Here is a 21,512-nt window from a genome sequence, read left to right on the forward strand (position 1 = left end):
GAGAGAAATAAACTTTTTGTGTGTATGGAACATGTCTGGGATCTTTAATTTCAGCTCATGAAACATGGGACCTACACTTAACACGTTGCATTTATATTTTAGTTCAGTATATATATATATATATATATATATATATATATATATATATATATATATATATATATATATAATCTTAAAACCACTTAGTGGGTTGAGGACAATTTGACCTGAAATTGACTCATAATTACAATAACTAAATATTTATTTATTTAATTAAATATTTCAATGCAGCTATGGGATACATGGGGGGTTAAATGTTATCTTGTCAACGTCCTATATATAGTCTAATGATTATTGAGTGATGACGCATACCAGCGTGCGATGCAGCGGTTGAGTAGTAGCCTGGGAGAGCTAGCATGGCACAACTGGAGCCTCCACACGGAGAGAGGAATAGGCTACTCACGCATTTTCGCACACGTCTCGGGTGGTGCACAGGACACCGCAGGGGTTTTATCACGATTTATCGCTTCAATAAGTCTCTAATAAGGACCCCGCTCTGCCTAAATAAAGGTGAAATCAATTAGCCAGACAGCAAATTAAATAATAGTAATCCGTCACTTACTATGGGGAATACGAAAATAACTCCAGAGGCCCTGCAAGAGCTACTTTACCGTTATAATTTAACGCGTCGGGAGTTTATTGAAATCTACAAAATCCAACCGCTGGTTTATACGCCTGAGCTTCCACCTGGAGCCAAGACAGCGTTCGTGATTGTGTACGCGGTTATTTTCTTGCTGGCACTACTTGGAAATAGTTTGGTTGTTTACATCGTGGTGAGAAAGCGGGGAATCCAAACTGCCACGAACATCTTCATTTGTTCTCTAGCAGTGAGCGACCTCCTGATTTCGTTCTTCTGCATCCCGTTCACTTTACTGCAGAACATCTCATCCGAGTGGCTAGGAGGTGAGAGAGTATTATCTATCTGTGTTTTCTGAAGTGTTTCACTTATAAATTGAACCTGTTTTGTAAAAATGAACCTAACATGAATTCTGGATGTTTAGGGCTATTATGTTAATGTAAGAGCCACGACTTTCAAAAGCACAGCTATTTAGTCATCTACAATTTAGGGCATCGCCTTATAAAATAAATTCAAAATCGAAGATTTAATATAACTTCATTGACTTTTTTTCTAATGGTAATATAACCTATTTTGTTCACTACAGACAACCCAATAATAACAGGCTTTACAGTTTGCTGGTATAAGTTCTGACTATATAACAAATAATGTGAGAAAGCAGAGGTAAAGTGGAGGCTACTAAACAGTCACACTAAAAAGCAATGGCTCCATGGGATTTCAAATCTGTGGCTCTATGGGGATTTCAAATCTGTGGCTCTATGGGGTTTCAAAGCTGTGGCTCCATGGGGTTTCAAAGCAATGGCTCCATGGGGTTTCAAAGCTGTGGCTCTATGGGGATTTCAAATCTGTGGCTCTATGGGGATTTCAAATCTGTGGCTCTATGGGGTTTCAAAGCTGTGGCTCCATGGGGTTTCAAAGCTGTGGCTCCATGGGGTTTCAAAGCTGTGGCTCTATGGGGTTTCAAAGCTGTGGCTCTATGGGGTTTCAAAGTTGTGGCTCCATGGGGTTTCAAAACTGTGGCTCCATGGGGTTTCAAAGCTGTGGCTCCATGGGGTTTCAAAGCTGTGGCTCCATGGGGTTTCAAAGCTGTGGCTCCATGGGGTTTCAAAGCTGTGGCTCCATGGGGTTTCAAAGCTGTGGCTCTATGGGGTTTCAAATCTGTGGCTCTGTGGGGTTTCAAATCTGTGGCTCTATGAGGTCTCAAATTTGTGTCTCAATGGGGTTTCAAAACTGTGGCTCTATGGGGTTTCAAATATGTGGCTCTATGGGGTTTCAAATATGTGGCTCTATGGGGTTTCAAAGCTGTGGCTCCATGGGGTTTCAAATATGTGGCTCTATGGGATTTCAAATATGTGGCTCTATGGGGTTTCAAATATGTCGCTCTATGGGGTTTCAAATCTGTGGCTCTATGGGGTTTCAAAGCTGTGGCTCCATGGGGTTTCAAAGTTGGGGCTCCATGGGGTTTCAAAGCTGTGGCTCTATGGGGTTTCAAATCTGTGGCTCTATGGGGTTTCAAATCTGTGGCTCTATGAGGTCTCAAATTTGTGGCTCAATGGGGTTTCAAAACTGTGGCTCTATGGGGTTTCAAATATGTGGCTCCATGGGGTTTCAAAGCTGTGGTTCTATGGGGTTTCAAATCTGTGGCTCTATGGGGTTTCAAATATGTGGCTCCATGGGGTTTCAAATCTGTGGCTCTATGGGGTTTCAAATATGTGGCTCTATGGGGTTTCAAATATGTGGCTCCATGGGGTTTCAAATCTGTGGCTCTATGGGGTTTCAAATATGTGGCTCCATGGGGTTTCAAATCTGTGGCTCTATGGGGTTTCAAATCTGTGGCTCTATGGGGTTTCAAATCTGTGGCTCTATGGGGTTTCAAAGCTGTGGCTCCATGGGGTTTCATGTCTTCATATTGATTGGTCTACTTAATTTCATTACATAAAACATTAACTTTAAATCATGTCTAGTTTCAACATGGTGACAATTTAATGAGGACCACTGATTAGAAATGATGAAATGATGATTAGAAATGATAGCACCCTATTCTCTAGGTAGTACACTACGTTTGACCAGAGCCCATAGGGCCCTGGTCAAAAGTGGCGCACTATATAGGCAGCATGCTACCGTTTAGGACACACACACCCTATTTTTGTAAAGAATCACGCAATTTGTTGAATAAGGTCCATGTTTGCAAAAGTAGAGATTCTCATGATTTAAGAATAATTTCCCCTATCGCTGTAAGGTCCCTCAGTTGGATAGTGAATGTCAAACAAGGATTCAACCTCAGAGCAACCAATGAGCTTTAAAAGTATGGAATACAGTTTTAGACAGGCACAGATCAGGGGAGGTAAAAACAATAATCCTAGCCACTGAATATCTCTTTGAGTTTGGTCATCTGTGGGTGGTATGTCATATTTTTATTTTACCTTTATTTAACTAGGCAAGTCAATTAAGAACACATTCTTATTTACAATGATGTCCTAGGAACAGTGGATTACCTGCCTTGTTCAAGGGCAGAACGACAGAGTTTTACCTTGTCAGCTCGGGGGTTTGATCTCTTGATCTTTTGGTTACTGGCCCAACGCTCTAACCACTAGGATACCTGCCGCCTCAGACCCCATATCCCCCAGATACTGTAAAGATCTGGCCATCCTTCCTTACTGAGCTGCAGAATAAAATGGAAACTGCTCATGGATATTTCTCTGAGGCTGAAGATGATTTTAAACAGTCAAGTGAATTCATTGGCATTCATTGCATTCACTCCACATTACTGGCCTGTATGACAAAGTGAAAAGAAGGAATCCCTTTACAAATTACCATCCTGTTTGCAAAGCCCTTAAAATAAATCATGCAAGACAGCATCGTAAAGAAATGAACTTTTTGGCCTAAATTAAAAACATCAGGTTTTGATCAAATCCAACATAACACATCACAGAGTGAAACACTCTCTAAAGCTCATTTCCTGCCATTCTAAACATTTTGCCATGTTCATATGATATCTGAGTGAGAGACTAAAAAAATCAATTGGGGCCCCCTAGAGGTCAGGGCCCCAGGGCACGTGCCTTGCGTGCCTGGTCAGTAATTCGGCCATGATTACTACAAGGTTTAGATAGCTGGCTAGACTAACTTAACCAGTAATCTATAAAATGTTAGATGACATGGTCTAACTGAGTGACTGTCAGTGACTGATATAACAAGAGGAAAACTGCTCAAATTTCGAAATTGCATGTTGTGTATCCTACTATCCTTACTAACAGTAAGCTGAGACCCCAACTGACTAGTGTGCATGGCTAAAGAGCTCTATTTTCATGTCATCTGACCAGAAAGTCAAATAAAATTTGATTAGATTTTTATTTGAAATAAAGATCTTTGGCCACGCACACCATTACTTGTCTTTTTTGCTCAGCTTTATCAAGGGTGCCAATAATTTTGGACTTGTAACTGACATTTTCCCAATACCTCTTCCATTGTCCTGCCAACAAACTAATTATGGTAAAAGCATTCAAAATAATTTCTATGATTTGCCTTAATTGTCTGGCAAAAGAACCAATTTCTAGGAAAATCATTCAAGCATCATTATCCTGCGAACAGACACATCACTGATATACCTCTAAGTCGATCCTCTGTCAGTCAAATAAACCGATTCTAGTAAAAGCATTCAAGCATCAATATCAACCTTCTGTTATCAATCAAAAGGACACATTTTGGGAAAATCATTCAATTATTATTATGTCCTCATTATACCATACATCATCCTTCCATTGTTAAGCAAACAGATACATACAGTGTAAGTATGTTAAAACACAACGCATAACATTTTTGTAAGCCTTCCATTGATTAGCAACAAGACACATTCCTAGGAAAAGCATTCAGGTATTTCACCTTCATAAGCACTAACGCGTTTGACTGAACCGTTACACAAGATACAGATTTGCATAAGCCTGGCGGTAAAGAAGAACGATATTTGCTGTCACATCTCTGGTCATGCATAGAAGAATTGAATTGTGCACCAAATCAAGTAGAAAATTGGCCATTACATGATTTATTATTTCTTTATTAGCAAACCTGGTGTCCACTAGCACCAGGTTGTCCACTGGCACCAGGTTGTCCACTAGCACCAGGTTGTCCACTAGCACCAGGTTGTCCACTAGCACCAGGGTTTTCATTGGCACCAGGTTGTCCACTAGCACCAGGGTTTTCATTGGCACCAGGTTGTCCACTAGCACCAGGGTTTTCATTGGCACCAGGTTGTCCACTAGCACCAGGGTTTTCATTGGCACCAGGTTGTCCACTAGCACCAGGGTTTTCATTGGCACCAGGTTGTCCACTAGCACCAGGGTTTTCATTGGCACCAGGTTGTCCACTAGCACCAGGGTTTTTATTGGCACCAGGTTGTCCACTAGCACCAGGGTTTTCATTGGCACCAGGTTGTCCACTAGCACCAGGTTGTCCACTAGCACCAGGGTTTTCATTGGCACCAGGTTGTCCACTAGCACCAGGTTGTCCACTAGCACCAGGGTTTTCATTGGCACCAGGTTGTCCACTAGCACCAGGGTTTTCATTGGCACCAGGTTGTCCACTAGCACCAGGGTTTTCATTGGCACCAGGTTGTCCACTAGCACCAGGGTTTTCATTGGCACCAGGTTGTCCACTAGCACCAGGGTTTTCATTGGCACCAGGTTGTCCACTAGCACCAGGGTTTTCATTGGCACCAGGTTGTCCACTAGCACCAGGGTTTTCATTGGCACCAGGTTGTCCACTAGCACCAGGTTGTCCACTAGCACCAGGGTTTTCATTGGCACCAGGTTGTCCACTAGCACCAGGTTGTCCACTAGCACCAGGGTTTTCATTGGCACCAGGTTGTCCACTAGCACCAGGTTGTCCACTAGCACCAGGGTTTTCATTGGCACCAGGTTGTCCACTAGCACCAGGTTGTCCACTAGCACCAGGTTGTCCACTGGCACCAGGTTGTCCACTGGCACCAGGGTTTTCATTGGCACCAGGTTGTCCACTAGCACCAGGTTGTCCACTAGCACCAGGGTTTTCATTGGCACCAGGTTGTCCACTAGCACCAGGTTGTCCACTGGCACCAGGTTGTCCACTAGCACCAGGTTGTCCACTGGCACCAGGTTGTCCACTAGCACCAGGTTGTCCACTGGCACCAGGTTGTCCACTGGCACCAGGTTGTCCACTAGCACCAGGTTGTCCGCTGGCACCAGGTTGTCCACTAGCACCAGGTTGTCCACTAGCACCAGGTTGTCCACTAGCACCAGGTTGTCCACTAGCATCAGGGTTTTCATTGGCACCAGGTTGTCCACTAGCACCAGGGTTTTCATTGGCACCAGGTTGTCCACTAGCACCAGGGTTTTCATTGGCACCAGGTTGTCCACTAGCACCAGGTTGTCCGCTGGCACCAGGTTGTCTACTGGCACCAGGTTGTCTACTGGCACCAGGTTGTCCACTAGCACCAGGTTGTCCACTAGCACCAGGTTGTCCACTAGCACCAGGGTTTTCATTGGCACCAGGTTGTCCACTGGCACCAGGTTGTCCTCTAGCACCAGGTTGTCCACTAGCACCAGGGTTTTCATTGGCACCAGGTTGTCCATGAGCACCAGGTTGTCCACGAGCACCAGGTTGTCCACTGGCACCAGGTTGTCCACTAGCACCAGGTTGTCCACTAGCACCAGGTTGTGCACTAGCACCAGGTTGTCCACTGGCACCAGGTTGTCCACTAGCACCAGGTTGTCCACTAGCACCAGGGTTTTCACTGGCACCAGGTTGTCCACTAGCACCAGGTTGTCCACTAGCACCAGGTTGTCCACTAGCACCAGGGTTTTCATTGGCACCAGGTTGTCCAATAGCACCAGGTTGTCCACTGGCACCAGGTTGTCCACTAGTACCAGGTTGTCCACTAGCACCAGGTTGTCCACTGGCACCAGGTTGTCCACTAGCACCAGGTTGTCCACTGGCACCAGGTTGTCCACTGGCACCAAGTTGTCCACTGGCACCAGGTTGTCCACTAGTACCAGGTTGTCCACTAGTACCAGGTTGCCCACTGGCACCAGGTTGTCCACTAGCACCAGGTTGTCCACTAGCACCAGGTTGTCCACTGGCACCAGGTTGTCTACTGGCACCAGGTTGTCCACTGGCACCAGGTTGTCCACTGGCACCAGGTTGTCTACTGGCACCAGGTTGTCCACTGGCACCAGGTTGTCCACTAGCACCAGGTTGTCCACTAGCACCAGGTTGTCCACTGGCACCAGGTTGTCCACTGGCACCAGGTTGTCCACTGGCACCAAGTTGTCCACTAGCACCAGGTTGTCCACTTGCACCAGGGTTTTCATTGGCACCAGGTTGTCCATGAGCACCAGGTTGTCCACCCTCACCAGGTTGTCCACTGGCACCAGGTTGTCCACTAGCACCAGGTTGTCCACTAGCACCAGGGTTTTCATTGGCACCAGGTTGTCCACTGGCACCAGGGTTTTCATTGGCACCAGGTTGTCCACTAGCACCAGGTTGTCCACTTGCACCAGGTTGTCCACTAGCACCAGGTTGTCCTCTAGCACCAGGTTGTCCTCTAGCACCAGGTTGTCCACTAGCACCAGGTTGTCCACTAGCACCAGGTTGTCAACTAGCACCAGGTTGTCAACTAGCACCAGGTTGTCCACTAGCACCAGGTTGTCCACTAGCACCAGGTTGTCCACTAGCACCAGGTTGTCCACTAGCACCCTTTCGGACACAGAAAAGGACTCCTGTGGATTGCATGCATTGGGCCTGGTCAAAGGTAGTGCACTACATAGGAATTAGGTTGCCATTTCAGACACAGGCTTTGTCCCTCTCCTCTTATAGGTGTTCTGGTGTGCAAGACCATTCCCTTTGTCCAGACGACAGCAGTGGTGACAGGTATACTCACCATGGCGTGCATCGCTCTGGAGAGGTACCAAGGCATCGTCCATCCACTCAGCATGAAGAGACAGTACACGCCACAGAGAGCCTACAGGATGCTGGGTAAAGTAAAGATATGGATGGACCTGTATTAACAAATTGTCTTAGAGTAGACAGTAAGTAGATAGTAATTTTTGCTATTCTCTTTAGGGGAGAGAGGAACAAAGTCACCTTTGACCCTCCTCAGGGTTTGAAGTAGAGGCTTTGTTTTATTCTTCTGAGATACAAGAATTTAAGTCAATTCAGGTTTGACCTTCCTCAGAGCCTTATTTACAAAGCGTATCGGAATACTGATCTAGGACCAGATTGTCCTTTCAGATATTAATGAGTAAGATTATATGGATACAAGGGAGCAGTGGCGATTGGTCAACAAAAAAATATAGATATATTTTTGGTACAAAATATATACAATACCAGTCAAAGGTTGGACACACCTACTCATTCAAGGTTTTTCTTTATTTTTACTAGTTTCTCCATTAGTCCCGTAGTCGCCTCTTCACTGTTGACATTGAGACTGGTGTTTTGCGGGTACTATTTAATGAAGCTGCCAGTTGAGGACTTGTGAGGTGTCTGTTTCTCAAACTAGACTCTCTAATGTACTTGTCTTCTTGCTCAGTTGTGCACCGGGGCCTCCCATTCCTCTTTCTATTCTGGTTAGAGACAGTTTGCGCTGTTCTGTGAAGGGATTAGTACACAGCGTTGTACGAGATCTTCAGTTTCTTGGCAATTTCTAGCATGGAATAGCCTTCATTTCTCAGAACAAAATTTGACTGACGAGGTTCAGAAGAAAGGTCTTTGTTTCTGGCCATTTTGAGCCTGTAATCGAACCCACAAATGCTGATGCTCCAGTTACTCAACTTGTCTAAAGAAGGCCAGTTTTATTGCTTCTTTAATCAGAACAATATGTTTCAGCTGTGCTAACAATTGCAAAAGGGTTTTCTAATGATCAATTAGCCTTTCAAAATGATACATCTGGATTAGCTAACACAACGTGCCATTGGAACACAGGAGTGATGGTTGCTGATAATGGGCCTCTGTACGCCTATGTAGATATTCCATTAAAAATCAGCCGTTTCCGGGGCCTGGTGGCCCAGAGCACTGGTCTCGTGGTCTAGGGCACTACATCGCTGTGCTAGTTGTGCCACCAGAGACTCTGGGTTCGCACCCAGGCTCTGTCACAGCTGGCCACGACAGGCAGGTCCGTGGGGCGACGCACAATTGGCCTAGCGTCGTCCGGGTTAGGGAGGGTTCGGCCATTAGGGATATCCTTGTCTCATCGTGCACTAGCGACTCCTGTGGCGGGCCAGGTGCAGTGCACGCTAACCAGGTCGCCAGGTGCACGGTGTTTCCTCCGACACATTGGTGTGGCTGGCTTCCGGGTTGGATGCGCGCTGTGTTAAGAAGCGTTGCGCCTTGGTTGGGTTGTGTTTTGGAGGACGCATGGCTTTTGACCTTCATCTCTCCCGAGCCCGTACAGGAGTTGTAGTGATGAGACAAGATAGTAACTACTAACAATTGGATACCGCGAAAACGGGGTACAATTATTATTTGTTTTATCTGCCGTTTCCAGCTACAATAGTCATTTAAAACATTAACAATGTCTACACTGTATTTCTGATAAATATTGTTATTTTAATGGGCAAAAAAATGTGCGTTTATTTGTGACCCCAAACTTTTGAATGGTAGTGTATATATATATATATATTACTGAGGTCCGGACCTCTGTGCCCTCATATGTAGTCACAGCACTGGTAGAACCATGTCTTCATTTTGCTTTGTTCTCTTTGACTAGGAGTTGTTTGGCTTGCATCCATGATTGTTGGATCTCCCATGCTGTTGGTGCAACAGTTAGAGGTGGGTAAGATACTACACTCTGCGTAGTACTCCTGCCAATTGCTTTTAAGCTATTTCCCTGTCCAGATGTGTTAGATTATTACTTTGTGTGTGCGTGTTTGTGTATTCACACTAGTGTCTCTCTCCAGGTGAAGTATGACTTCCTATACGACCTACACCACGTGTGCTGCCAGGAGCGTTGGCGCTCGGCCTCACACAGACAGCTGTATGCCACCTTCATCCTGGTAGTTCTGTTCCTCCTGCCCCTGGCGGCCATGTTGATCCTCTACACACGGATAGGGATCGAACTGTGGATCCGCAAGAGGGTGGGCGACTCCTCTGTGCTTAACACCATGAACCAGGGAGAGGTGGGAAAGATTTCCAGGTCTGTATAGAGATACTGTATGTATGATACCTCACAAAATGACTCCAGAAAAAACTTGTGTGTTCAACAACCTATACACATACATGGTAGTTACGTTCTGTAGGTACAGAGTGATTGCAGCTGACACGAGTCGGTACATGGTTGCTCATGGTCTTTTGGTAAGGTAGCCCCTCTGCCTGCGACTTCAAAATCAGTGTCAAGAAAGAATATCCTGTTGGTCTGGTGGTCAAGATGTTGGTTACTCCCGTGGAAGATCCTGTCCGTGACATAATTATGATAATTTCACTGAATACCGAGTATAAGAATATTATCACATGATCCAAAAGGTTTCCTCATGTTAACCCGACAGATTAATATGTGTTTCTTATTCTTTGTTGGTGATTAGAAGGAAGAGGAGAGCCATCAAGATGATGATTACCATTGTGGTGCTATTCACTGTGTGCTGGGCCCCATTCCACACCGTCCACATGCTCTCTGACTACAGTAAGTCTGTCTGAGAAGCCAATAGCCATAAGACACTTCTCTTCTATACATCATTCAGTTGATTTCAATTATGGATTCATATGATTGGAAGTGAGACCCGGAGATGGAGGTCCCAGGGAGAATGGAGAGGCTGCTTTGCATCCTATTGTTAGATTATTGCTGTTATGAAGAAAAAAACATCATGGGGAGACTGGAAATAAGTTATTAAGATAAATGTTGGAGGGGGGGTTCTATTAAGCTAACATGGAGTGGTTTTAAGATGTTCATTTAGCTATTTGATTTAGAATTTTAGGTCCCCTGTGGGAATAACAAAAAAATATATACAGTACCAGTCAAAGGTTTGGACACACTGACTGATTCAAGGGTTTTTCTTGATTTTTCTTATTTACTACATTGTAGAATAATAGTGAGGACATCAAAACTATGAAATAACACATGAATTCATGTTGTAACTAAAAAAAAGTGTTAAACAAAACAAATAAAATATTCTTCAAAGTAGCCACCCTTTGCCTTGATGACAGCTTTGCACACTCTTGGCATTCTCTCAACCAGCTTCATGAGGAATGCTTTTCCAACAGTCTTGAAGGAGTTCCTACATATGCTGAGCACTTGTTGGATGCTTTTCCTTCACACTGCAGTCCAACTTATCCCAAACCATCTCAATTGGGTTGAGGTCGGGTGATTGTGGAGGCCAGGTCATCTGATGCAGCACTCCATCACTTTCCTTATTGGTCAAATAGCCCTTATACAGCCTGGAGGTGTGTTTGGGGTCATTGTCCTGTTGAAAAACAAATGATAGTCCCACTAAGCCCAAACCAGATGGGATGGCTACAGAATGCTGTGGTAGCCATGCTAGTTAATTGTGCCTTGAATTCTAAATACATCATAGACAGTGTCACCAGAAAAGCACCACCACACCTCCTCCTCCGTGCTTCACAGTGGGAACCACACATCCAGAGGTCATCTGTTCACTTACTCTGCGTTTCACAAAGACATGGCGGTTGGAACCAAAAATCTCAAATTTGGACTAATCGGACCAAAGGACAGATTTCCACTGTTCTAATGTCCATTGCTCGTGTTTCTTGGCCCAAGCAAGTCTATTTTTATTATTGGTGTCCTTTAGTAGTGGTTTCTTTGCAGCAATTTGACCATGAAGACCGGAGTCACACACAGTCTTCTCTGAACAGTTGATGTTGAGATGTCTATTACTTGAACTCTGTGAAGCATTTATTTGGGCTGCAATCTGAGGTGCAGTTAGTGAACTTATTCTCTGCAGCAGAGGTAACTAGTTCTTCCTTTTCTGTGGTGGTCCTCATGAGAGCCTGTTTCATCATAGCGCTTGGTGGTTTTTGCGACTGCTCTTGAAGAAACTTTCAAAGTTCTTAAACATTTCCGGGATGATTGTCATGTCTTTAAGTAATGATGGACTGTTGTTTCTCTTTGCTTATTTGAGCTGTTCTTGCCATAATATGGACTTGGTCTTTTACCAAATAGAACTTTCTTCTGTATTCCACCCCTACCTTGTCACACAACTGATTGGCTCAAACGCATTAAGAAGGAATGAAGTTCCACTAATGAACTTTTAACAAGGCACACCTGTTAATTGAAATGCATTCCATGTGACTGCCTCATGAAGCTGGTTGAGAGAATGCCAAGGGTGTACAAAGCTGTCATCAAGGCAAAGGGTGGCTACTTTGAAGAATCTCAAATATAAAATCTATTTTGATTTGTTTAACACAAATGTTTGGTTACTACATGATTCCATATGTGTTATTTAATCATTTTGATGACTTCCTTATGCCCTAAGGGTCGAAACATTATTAATAAAGATCAACTGGTAGCATGAGCAGCAGTCTGCGGCATGATCCTTTCTGTTTTCCATGAGTTTGCCTCCAGCACTCCAGCACCTGCGGAAAGTACCTGGATGTGCTTCAGATTTTGTTCACTATTATTCTACAATGTAGAAAATAGTCAAAATAAAGAAAAACCCTTGAATGAGTAAGTGTATCCAAACTTTTGACGGGTACTGTATGTGTTTGATGAATTATTGAATTTGCCCTTCACTACTTTAGCCCGTAGAAATGTACTGAATAACGCATTCAGAAATGGCAAAACAGACTAAATATAAAAAATAAGGAAAAAGGTTTTGAAGTGTCTGTCCTATATCTAGGAGATATAAGAAAAGCTCAGGAAATATATGTTTTGGTACACATATTTAACCCCCTTTTTTTGTTGGCACAAAACTGCTTCTATACATCCATTTTTTTTTACCAGTACCTTGTTACCTTCAGACAAGTCCCGTGACACTTGTGGGAGTCATAGAGCAAAGCCGAGTCTCGTCTATCCATAGAGTGGTTATATTAGTTTGTAGCCCAAACTGTTCGGACGCTACAGACAGAAGTTGGCACATTGGCGGTACCACTTCAGACGAGTCCCGTGGGGCTTGTGGGGGGGTCATAGAGCAAAATGGAGAAGACCATTGTGTTCATGAGAGTCTCATCTTTCCATAGTGTGGTCAAACTGTTCAGACGCTATAGATGTTTTTGTGAGAAGACCAATTTTAGGGATGTGTCCTGGTCTGACAAACAGCGCTGTAGCACTGCCACATTCCAACGCAGATGCGGAAGGCTGACATGGTATTCATGAGTTTATCTGACACTGGGGAAGTAGATAAAGAACTTCAGTGCCAAAATTCTGAAGTATCCCTTTAAACAGATGGGTATTTTTGTATTATGTTAATTAGATTGACACACGGATGCGTCAATTGATTATTATGGATTAAGTACCACATTATCTAACAATCCCACCTAATTCAATTCCACATTATCATTCCCATCCTCAGATTACCTGGACGAGCAGTTCAACGACATCACGGTGAACATGATCATGGCCATCGCCCAGGCCATCGGTTTCTCCAACTCCTTCAACAACCCTATCGTCTACGCCTTCATGAATGAGAACTTCCAGAAGAAATGTGTGTCCACCTTCTCCCAGTGCTGCCGACGGCCAAACCAGAGGGTTGGAGCTCTAGACGTCACCAGTAGATCCAAACTACATGTCCGTTTTACCCGACCGAGGGACAGACAAGAGGCGGCCATCTTGGAAGACATGTCCATCGTACAGGCCACCAGGACACAGATTGGTGGGATTGAGAATGGTGCCTTAAAGCTAAATACAGCTCCATCCTATGCAGAGGAGGAGATCTTGTTTGTGACCTGTGAGCCACAGACATGAGTGGAAGTCAGATGTAGATATGCCTATATTAGATTTGGGACTTCTGTTCCCTAATGTGGTCCTGCTTGGCTCAGTTGGTAGAGCTTGCCCCGCCAGGATTGTGGGTTCGATTCCCGGGGCCACCCATACGTAGAATGTATGTATGCATGACTGTAAGTCACTTTAGATGGAAGCGTCTGCTAAATGGCATCTATTATCAACAGTGAGGTTACAATTGAATCAAGTGATTGATGATCCTAAATAAAAGGACCAGTCATTCACAACTTACTTTTAAAGGACCCCTAAAATCAGTGTAGGTTTCTTTTCTGGATTAGATTTGTATCTAAAAATAATGGATATGACCACTCTACTCATGTGTGACCCTAGACATGAGATTCTGAACTCTGGAGAGAGAATATATGGCATCAATCATCCATATTTAATTTATCTACCTTGTTTTTCCTCCACTTAGGGCCTGTCTGGTTTTATAGTGCTGCCTTTGAAAACTGACTATAGGTAGAGTATTGGTATCCTCCAGAGTTATGTATTATTTGTGAAGTTTGTGCATACATTGTTGTGGCATTAAATAAAACTGTGCTGTGAAGTATTTTTCCATTTTCTTTGACAACAGATGAAAGCGTAGGAATGTGTCATGCAGGGGAGGCTAGTGAAATCCTAAAAAATATTTGAAACAGAATGGGTTACCAGTAATTAACTGGTCCTGAACATCTCTAAAACTAAGAGCATTGTATTTGATAAAATCATTCCCTAAGTTCTAGGCCTCGGCTGAATCTGGTAATGAATGGTGTGGCTGTTGAACAGGTTGGCAGATGTAGATAGGCCTGACTGCATGGCTTCTTGTTTTTATAAGAGACAATGTGTTGGAAATTCCAAATGGTTTGCTTAGTCAATTTACACACAGCACTGACACACACACTTACCCCACCAGACATGCCACCAAGGGTCTTTTCACAGTCCCCAGGTACAGAAGAAATTCAAGAAAACAGACTACCTCCCAAGTAAATCACCCAGGTCTTGCGCCTTTAGGGCCTAATGATTTTTTTTTTGAAAATTGACTGATTTCCTTCTATGAACTGTATCTCAGTAAAATCTTTGAAATGGTTGTGTTTATATTTTTGTTCAGTATATGTAAATTGTAAAGTATTTTGTCATGTATTTTCGTTATGAAAATAAGAATTTGTTCTTAACTGACTTGCCTAGTTAAATAAAGGTAAAATAAATTCAAAAATGTGTCGGACCCCAGTAAGAGTAGCTGTCGCCATTGATGTTTGCTAATGGGGACCTTAATAAAATAAAATAAAAAATGTCATGCACCCATTATTTTAGAGGGTGCACGAAGTACATGAGAATGGAAGGTGGGTGGTATTCGGAGAAATTCGATTTTTTCTAAGAACCTGAAACATGTTCCTGCAATCTAGAGCCATAATCATTATTCTTAATTCTATGTTAAAAAAAAACAAATAAAAAAAAAACGTATATTTTTCTGCATAGGTTATCTAAGCATACATCTTTAAAATTGACATTTTAATTAATGATGGACATTGATTCTTTAAGAACTTTTATGCCTTAGGAGTTTTGTACATCTGCCACACTGGCATAGTATCATAACCCAAGAGTTAAAGCTATTTGAGTTTTTTCTAAAGTATAATAACCTTGCCAGCAGGTATGCCAGCTAAGATAGACAAGCTACTCTAACTTGATTGATAGCCTGAAATCGCTTGGTAGCTAGTTATGAGGTTGGGAGATTGGGAACCTATCAAGCTGGCTAGCTAAAGCCAATTTAATAAAATTTCTAGGTGGCTAGAATTACAGAGAAACAACAAAACATGTTTGCTTTATTTAATCATCAAGAAGGAATCAATCGGCTACATAACTTGATCAAATGAATTTCAAACATACCTCCTGTGAGTCCTGACTATCACCGGAAGCTAAAATCAAATCACTTGACACTTTCTCTCCTACACTGACAATACTGTCTGCATACACGAGAGCAGGAGTATCTAGCGTCCTGCCAAGCATATCTTTGCTCAGTGGTGCACCTTGGAAGGAACCACTTAATAGGGAAAATACCGCTGACAGATATGTTTATAAATAATTATGATATAACGTGGTCTAAAAAAGGAAGTTAAGTAATTAATTTAACATCTGAAAAAAAATATCTGAAATTCCACTCTCTGGAATGTGATTCTTTGAGGTTTGAATCCATAAAAATAAATTAAATAACCATGTTACTGTGCATTTTAAGTCAAAGTTTCTCATGGATTTCAATATGTGAAATCCGTGGTTCTGTTTGGCTCGGTTGGTAAGAACGTGGTCCAAAATATTTCGTTCCGATGGTCCAGCAAAATGTTCACACTGCTATGCTTTATCTTGGCCAGGTCGCAGTTTCAAATGAGAACGTGTTCTCAACTAGCCTACCTGTTAAATAAAGGTGAAATAAAATAAAATGTTAATTGTTGGACATAACAGACTGTAAAAACACCAGGAAATCCAAGTGATTTTAATTTTGGATATCCGCTCCCAAGTATTCCCATGCATATAATACAGAGACGCGATCATATACAAATGTAATCAAGGTTTGAAAAAATTATGATTTAATCTAATATCATATATCTTCGGGCTTCTTGCGGTCAATTTGCAGTCTACAAATTATTTGTAATTATGTCTGGCCCGCCGACCAGCCGCTCAAGAAAAAATCGGCCTGCGGCTGAATCTAGTTGATGATCCCTGCTCTACAAACAAGTAGTGGTCACTGGAAATGTGTCTATTTTAATCCATGACCCAAATCACGGCCCAGGCTGTCATTGACGCTACTTGACTGACATCTAGCGGTAAAGGTAGGATTTTCTCTCTATGATTTCTCTACTTCTCCATTACCGCCAATTTTCATGAATGACGTGAATAAAAATACTTCCATGTCGTTCAATAATAAAACAAAAGTATACATTAACATACATTGTTGCGTTAATAAATAATCATGTGGTGGACTACTTTTGGAAAAAGGGCATCAGAGCATGATTGTGTAACTGCTAGATTAATAAAATGGCCACCAATTAATAAATGTGTAATCAATAAACATGTCATTTCTGAATGTATTGCATACAATTTTATATAGGATACTCATACTCAATATAAATACATATACATTCACGTCAGTAAGTACAGAAAATAAAATACAGATTAATCATGGAGTATTTTTGGATAACACAAATTTGTTTGCCAAAATTACATGGGCATTTATTTTATTTTGTGACGTTTGATCTATTGTCATATACACTTAAGAAAATAGTACATACAAAGGACAAAACGACACGTTATATTTTCCTCTGTGTGCTCTCAAATAATCTGCATGTATTTTTAGTCAGGCAAGAATTTTGGTCGCACCGCTTCCATTCAGGCATTTGGTTGGCCAGCTTCGGGCCCTTCCTCCTTTTCCGCATCCCTGAGAGGCTGATGCCAAGATGGTGAGTCTTGTGGCATAAAATGTTGAATTAAATCCTTCATATATCGTAAGCATCCTTTCGTCGTTGTTAAAGTCATGAAGTCCGAATACATTGACAAGCCATCCGTGATAGGAATATTACAACATTTAAGTTGTAAAAGTTATTTTTAGTCCTTTAAGAACTGGTGGCCTAACCGAGCTCTGGCTTTTGGACCGCCTCTTCATTCGGTTGTGCAAGCCATTCAGTACTTTTATAACACATGCCTTCTACTTTTCCACGACTACAAGTTGGTTGCTACATTGTTTTTTTTTACAGTACGATATAATGCGGTTATTTGGCCAGCACGGGTTTAATGGCTAACAAGGTGTCCTCCACTGCTGTGGCTAACGGTAGTCTCCCTGACACAGCATGTCAGTTGTAAAGCAGCATTGTTATTCTGGATACTATCTTACTAACGTTAAATGCCATAAGATGACTAACGTTAACTTACCACAAATGTATGATATTTGGCATGTACCTTGTAATCAATCCAACCAGAAGTACTCATGTCTTTGAAGTAGTTAGCTAACTAACCGGTCTAGCAAACGTTGGCCGGCTAACGTTAGTTTGCTAGGTTGCGAACTAACGTCAGTGATGCTAGCAACCTGTCAGCATGATTTGGTTTGTAAGTACTTGGCATATTTTTCACGTAGCTAGTCACTAAATCTTACCTGTGTAAGTCACGAAATACAAGGTAATGAAGTTGGCTAACTACCTCTAGGTGCCTGGTGTGAGCTGATGTGTTTGTCATGGAACAAGTAACTTTTCAAAAATTTGCCCTGCTAATCAACTAGCTACTTGACAAAGCAATCGTCTTTTTCAATACTTGTTGCTGTTTACTACTTGTATATATTATGTGTGTAGGGTCCCCAGCGTATCAGGATTATGTTCGTTGTAATTTCCAGATTTTGTTGAAAGTAGTGGCTAGAATATAAACACGTTGAATTACTGTAAAAAACCAACAATGTGTTCACTTGCAAGACGGGTTCTGAAAAGCTACCTATAACGGTATTGTCATTCCAGTATTGTAAATGCTAACCTCTGTTTTCCATCTACTTGCAGAACGACACAGTGACAGTCAGAACCCGGAAGTTTATGACAAACCGGCTGCTTCAGAGGAAGCAAATGGTAAGCCCAAATGTTTCTTTCCTACCACTATGACACCAAAACATGACCCCGATTGCTGTATACTGAGTGTTCAGCACACATTATTTAGTGAAGCAATTGTCTGCCGTTTCCTTTCATTTTTATAAGTGCTGCGTGGTCTCACTGTTTCTCCATTGTCTCATTTTCTAGGTTGTTGATGTCCTCCATCCAGGCAAAGCCACAGTCCCTAAGACTGAGATCAGGGAGAAGCTGGCCAAAATGTACAAGACCACCCCCGATGTGGTGTTCGTCTTCGGCTTCAGGACACAGTTTGGTGGTGGCAAGACGACAGGTTTCGCCATGGTCTACGACTCTCTCGACTACGCTAAGAAGAACGAGCCCAAGCACAGACTGGCCAGGGTGAGTGGATGCTGGAAAATGGAAATAAGTGTTGAGGTTTTTTTATTTTGGGGGGGGCTTTATTCTTTTAATTTGTATGACACCATGTCTGTGTATAGTTTGTCCCATCAGTATCATCTATTGTCTGCTAGTGATGCCCTTGATGCACATTGCAAGCAATGCTATTTTGGTAAATATGTTTTTGTTCTCACAGCACGGTCTCTATGAGAAGAAGAAGTCCTCCAGAAAACAGCGCAAGGAACGCAAGAACAGAATGAAGAAAGTACGAGGTACCAAGAAAGCCAGTGTGGGTGCTGCTGGCAAAAAGGTAACTTGGCTGTTCCTCCTATGGTGCATTCCTCTTGCTACAGTATGGGTGTCTCAATAGTCACAATTTTACACAAGCTGCTTTTGTTGTCCTTCTGCTTTGATTTGAAAACGCAGTGGGTGAATGTATATGGTGTATGTACAATATGGTGTATGTACAATATTTATGTTTTCACCCAAGAGAACTTCACATCTGTGCAGATGGAAGGGGCAGCTGAAGACTATTGAAACACCCCACGTGCCACTTCATTCTTATTAGTTAATTATTCATTACATGCATATCTTTTCCACTTCCTACGTCTTAGTTTTGTCTTTGTGTTCTTACTGTTTTAATGAGTCATCTTTTTCTCCCAAACTGTTCTTTGGGACTGTAGAAGGTAAATGTTTTCATCAGTAGACTAACTGCTGTGTGTAGATAATGCTACTGTGGTGTTCCTAGCTGACTTCATCCCAATCTTCCCTTTTATATAACCAAAAAAGCTACTGCCTTTTTACATGTGGATTTCTTTAATGTCCACATTGGGTTTCAGTTCAGTCCCCTACCAGTTAGAATGAGCAACTAAGTATTAACTCATGACCCTAATGTTGGTGAGTGTGAACTGAACACTAATAGTGGTTTAGATCCCAAGTTAACCCATATTGTGTAATCTTAAGACTCAATAGTAGGTCGCCAAGTGGATCTCTGAAAGACTAGAAACTAGAGCCATTTCTCAATTCATTCCTGGACGACCCCAATGGAGAACATATGTTTGTTTTAGTCCAGCACTAACACATAATTCAACTAGTCAAGTCTTAGTGCTGGGTTAGAACACAAATATGCACCCCCAAGAATGGACTGATAGACTTTCTAGCTGCATTTGTGTGTATTTATTGAAATTCCCACATCTAGTGCTCAGCATTCAGTTTGGATTATTATTTTCCTGGGTGGAGTTGACTGAATTTTGTAATTCATCTTCGGTGCAAATCTTATGCCGTTCAGGGGTCTACTCTGAGTAAAGTATTTTAAGTAGCTTAACATTATCTTCATCCTTTTGCCTTTCTTTTGCCTCCTGTGGATTTCTTTTACAGAAATGAGGTCTGTTCCAGGTATTAAGCAAAGCGGGCATGGCGTGCTGTTATTCATGTGTTGAAATGAACATAGACTCTTATATCCTGGTAGTGCTAGTTGAGACCGGTCTCTGCATGTCTCACCTGTAGTCTTTCCACAACCTTTTATCTACCAATACCAACCTTCCCTCTTCAACCCACCCGATTTCCCTAAACTCCTAAAGTTACCCTGGCTGTTGGTACTTATACCATGACAAATAATCTTATATCCACTAACGTCATATCAACTTAAAGAAAGTCTAAATTACTCTACTACTTTGCTTCTAAAGGTTACTCTACTACTTTGCTTCTAAAGGTTACTATTCTTATTCTGCTGTTAAACTATTACATCTTTGTATTTGCCAACCGCTGAGTACAGTTATGCTAACATGCAGTACAAGCGGTGGCCTCCGGTTGTCATGTAATAAAGCAAGTCGAGTGATGCTTTGGATAATAAGTTATAACCAACTACTGTCTGTGTGAGACAACTGAACCACATGTCCACTTATACTACTTTTCTGAAACATTAACCTTCATAATTTCATTTAGGCATGTATTTAATTTAATGTTCTTTTATATATATATATTTTTTTTTTGATGTTTTATTATACTAGACTGCCAAATAAATTGGTATCTTCACTGAGCTGAAATGTAAGATGCACTATGCAGAAATCACTCAGCCATTTCCTGGTTGCTAAAATTCTTACGTTTGCCTAATTTCAGTTTGTGACAAAACAAGGAAATATTGTCGAATCATTGTACCATCTAAACCGCTGTGAAATATATTTTCTATAACCATAAAATATTGTATTTTCGGCAGTTTGAAGCTGGTGTACAAAACCAAAAGTAAAACACAAACCGAACTTAAGAACTGGAAGCATTAAAATAATGCACATAGAACAGAGCTACTGCTTCTTAGACTTTCTTTCAATGAGAATCACAGATCTATAACACAATTCTGTGAATTTGGTTGGTTGCCCAAAAAGTTTAATTGCAGCTTTATCTGTAATTTTGCAGTTGAAATTTTGGTGCATTTACTATATCCAATGTGTAGGTTGAGCCCACGTCCCTAGCAAATGCATCTGTTCCCACACCCAATTTCAATACTATTACCCTCCTTCAATCCCTCAGCCCAAAAATGAGTTGACCCCACCCCCCCTTGAGTATAGTGGTGGATAGAAAGTGAACTTCTGTTTTGCAGATGAACTAACTTCCTTTCCTCTGTTTTCCTACAGTGAGCCCGGAGAATCAGGGATGGTCCTCGTGCTCAAGATGTTCTTGTATATTGTCATCAAATAAAACGTTTGGAAAAGTCACTCCTGTTTTCACAACTTATTTTTATATGCCCTGGACAAATTTGACATGTTTGTGTATACTGTTACATTTTCAGTGTGCGGTAAATATACTGAACAAAAATATCAATGCAACATGTAAAGTGTTTCATGAGTGAAATGAAAGATCCCAGAAATGGTCCATATGCACAAAAAGCTTATTTCTCATGACGTAAATGTGCACAAGTTGCCACGATAATCCATCCACCTGACAGGTGTGGCATTTCAATAAGCTGATTAAACAGCATGATCATTTAACAGGTGCACCTTGTGCTGGGGACAATAAAAGGCCACTAATGTGCAGTTTT

The 21,512-nt window shown here is 42.0% G+C and overlaps 2 protein-coding genes across 4 annotated transcripts; both read left to right on the top strand.

Annotated features, from left to right (window-relative positions):
- The first annotated feature begins 377 nt into the window (after positions 1 to 377).
- On the top strand, positions 378 to 14,552 carry qrfpra (pyroglutamylated RFamide peptide receptor a). Its single transcript, XM_046357810.1, has 6 exons — positions 378 to 942; positions 7,463 to 7,621; positions 9,351 to 9,412; positions 9,541 to 9,776; positions 10,162 to 10,259; positions 13,102 to 14,552. Exons 1-6 carry the CDS (start codon positions 603 to 605, stop codon positions 13,491 to 13,493), a joined length of 1,287 nt encoding a protein of 428 aa, XP_046213766.1. The 5' UTR covers positions 378 to 602; the 3' UTR covers positions 13,494 to 14,552.
- Positions 14,553 to 16,869: 2,317 nt separating this feature from the next.
- rps24 (ribosomal protein S24) lies at positions 16,870 to 21,189 on the top strand. 3 transcript variants are annotated; one of them, XM_046358349.1, is made up of 7 exons: positions 16,870 to 16,957; positions 18,038 to 18,103; positions 18,272 to 18,481; positions 18,675 to 18,788; positions 19,162 to 19,164; positions 19,856 to 19,873; positions 21,109 to 21,189. In XM_046358349.1, the coding sequence occupies exons 1-6, from the start codon at positions 16,955 to 16,957 to the stop codon at positions 19,859 to 19,861; spliced, it is 402 nt and encodes a 133-aa protein (XP_046214305.1). In that variant the 5' UTR covers positions 16,870 to 16,954; the 3' UTR covers positions 19,862 to 19,873; positions 21,109 to 21,189. The 3 variants fall into 3 exon arrangements, with proteins under 3 accessions (XP_046214305.1, XP_046214306.1, XP_046214307.1); XM_046358350.1 differs by lacking the exon at positions 19,162 to 19,164; XM_046358351.1 differs by lacking the exons at positions 19,162 to 19,164; positions 19,856 to 19,873.
- Positions 21,190 to 21,512: the final 323 nt, after the last annotated feature.

The sequence above is a fragment of the Oncorhynchus gorbuscha genome, linkage group LG08, assembly GCF_021184085.1.
Source record: "Oncorhynchus gorbuscha isolate QuinsamMale2020 ecotype Even-year linkage group LG08, OgorEven_v1.0, whole genome shotgun sequence".
Lineage (NCBI taxonomy): Eukaryota > Metazoa > Chordata > Actinopteri > Salmoniformes > Salmonidae > Oncorhynchus > Oncorhynchus gorbuscha.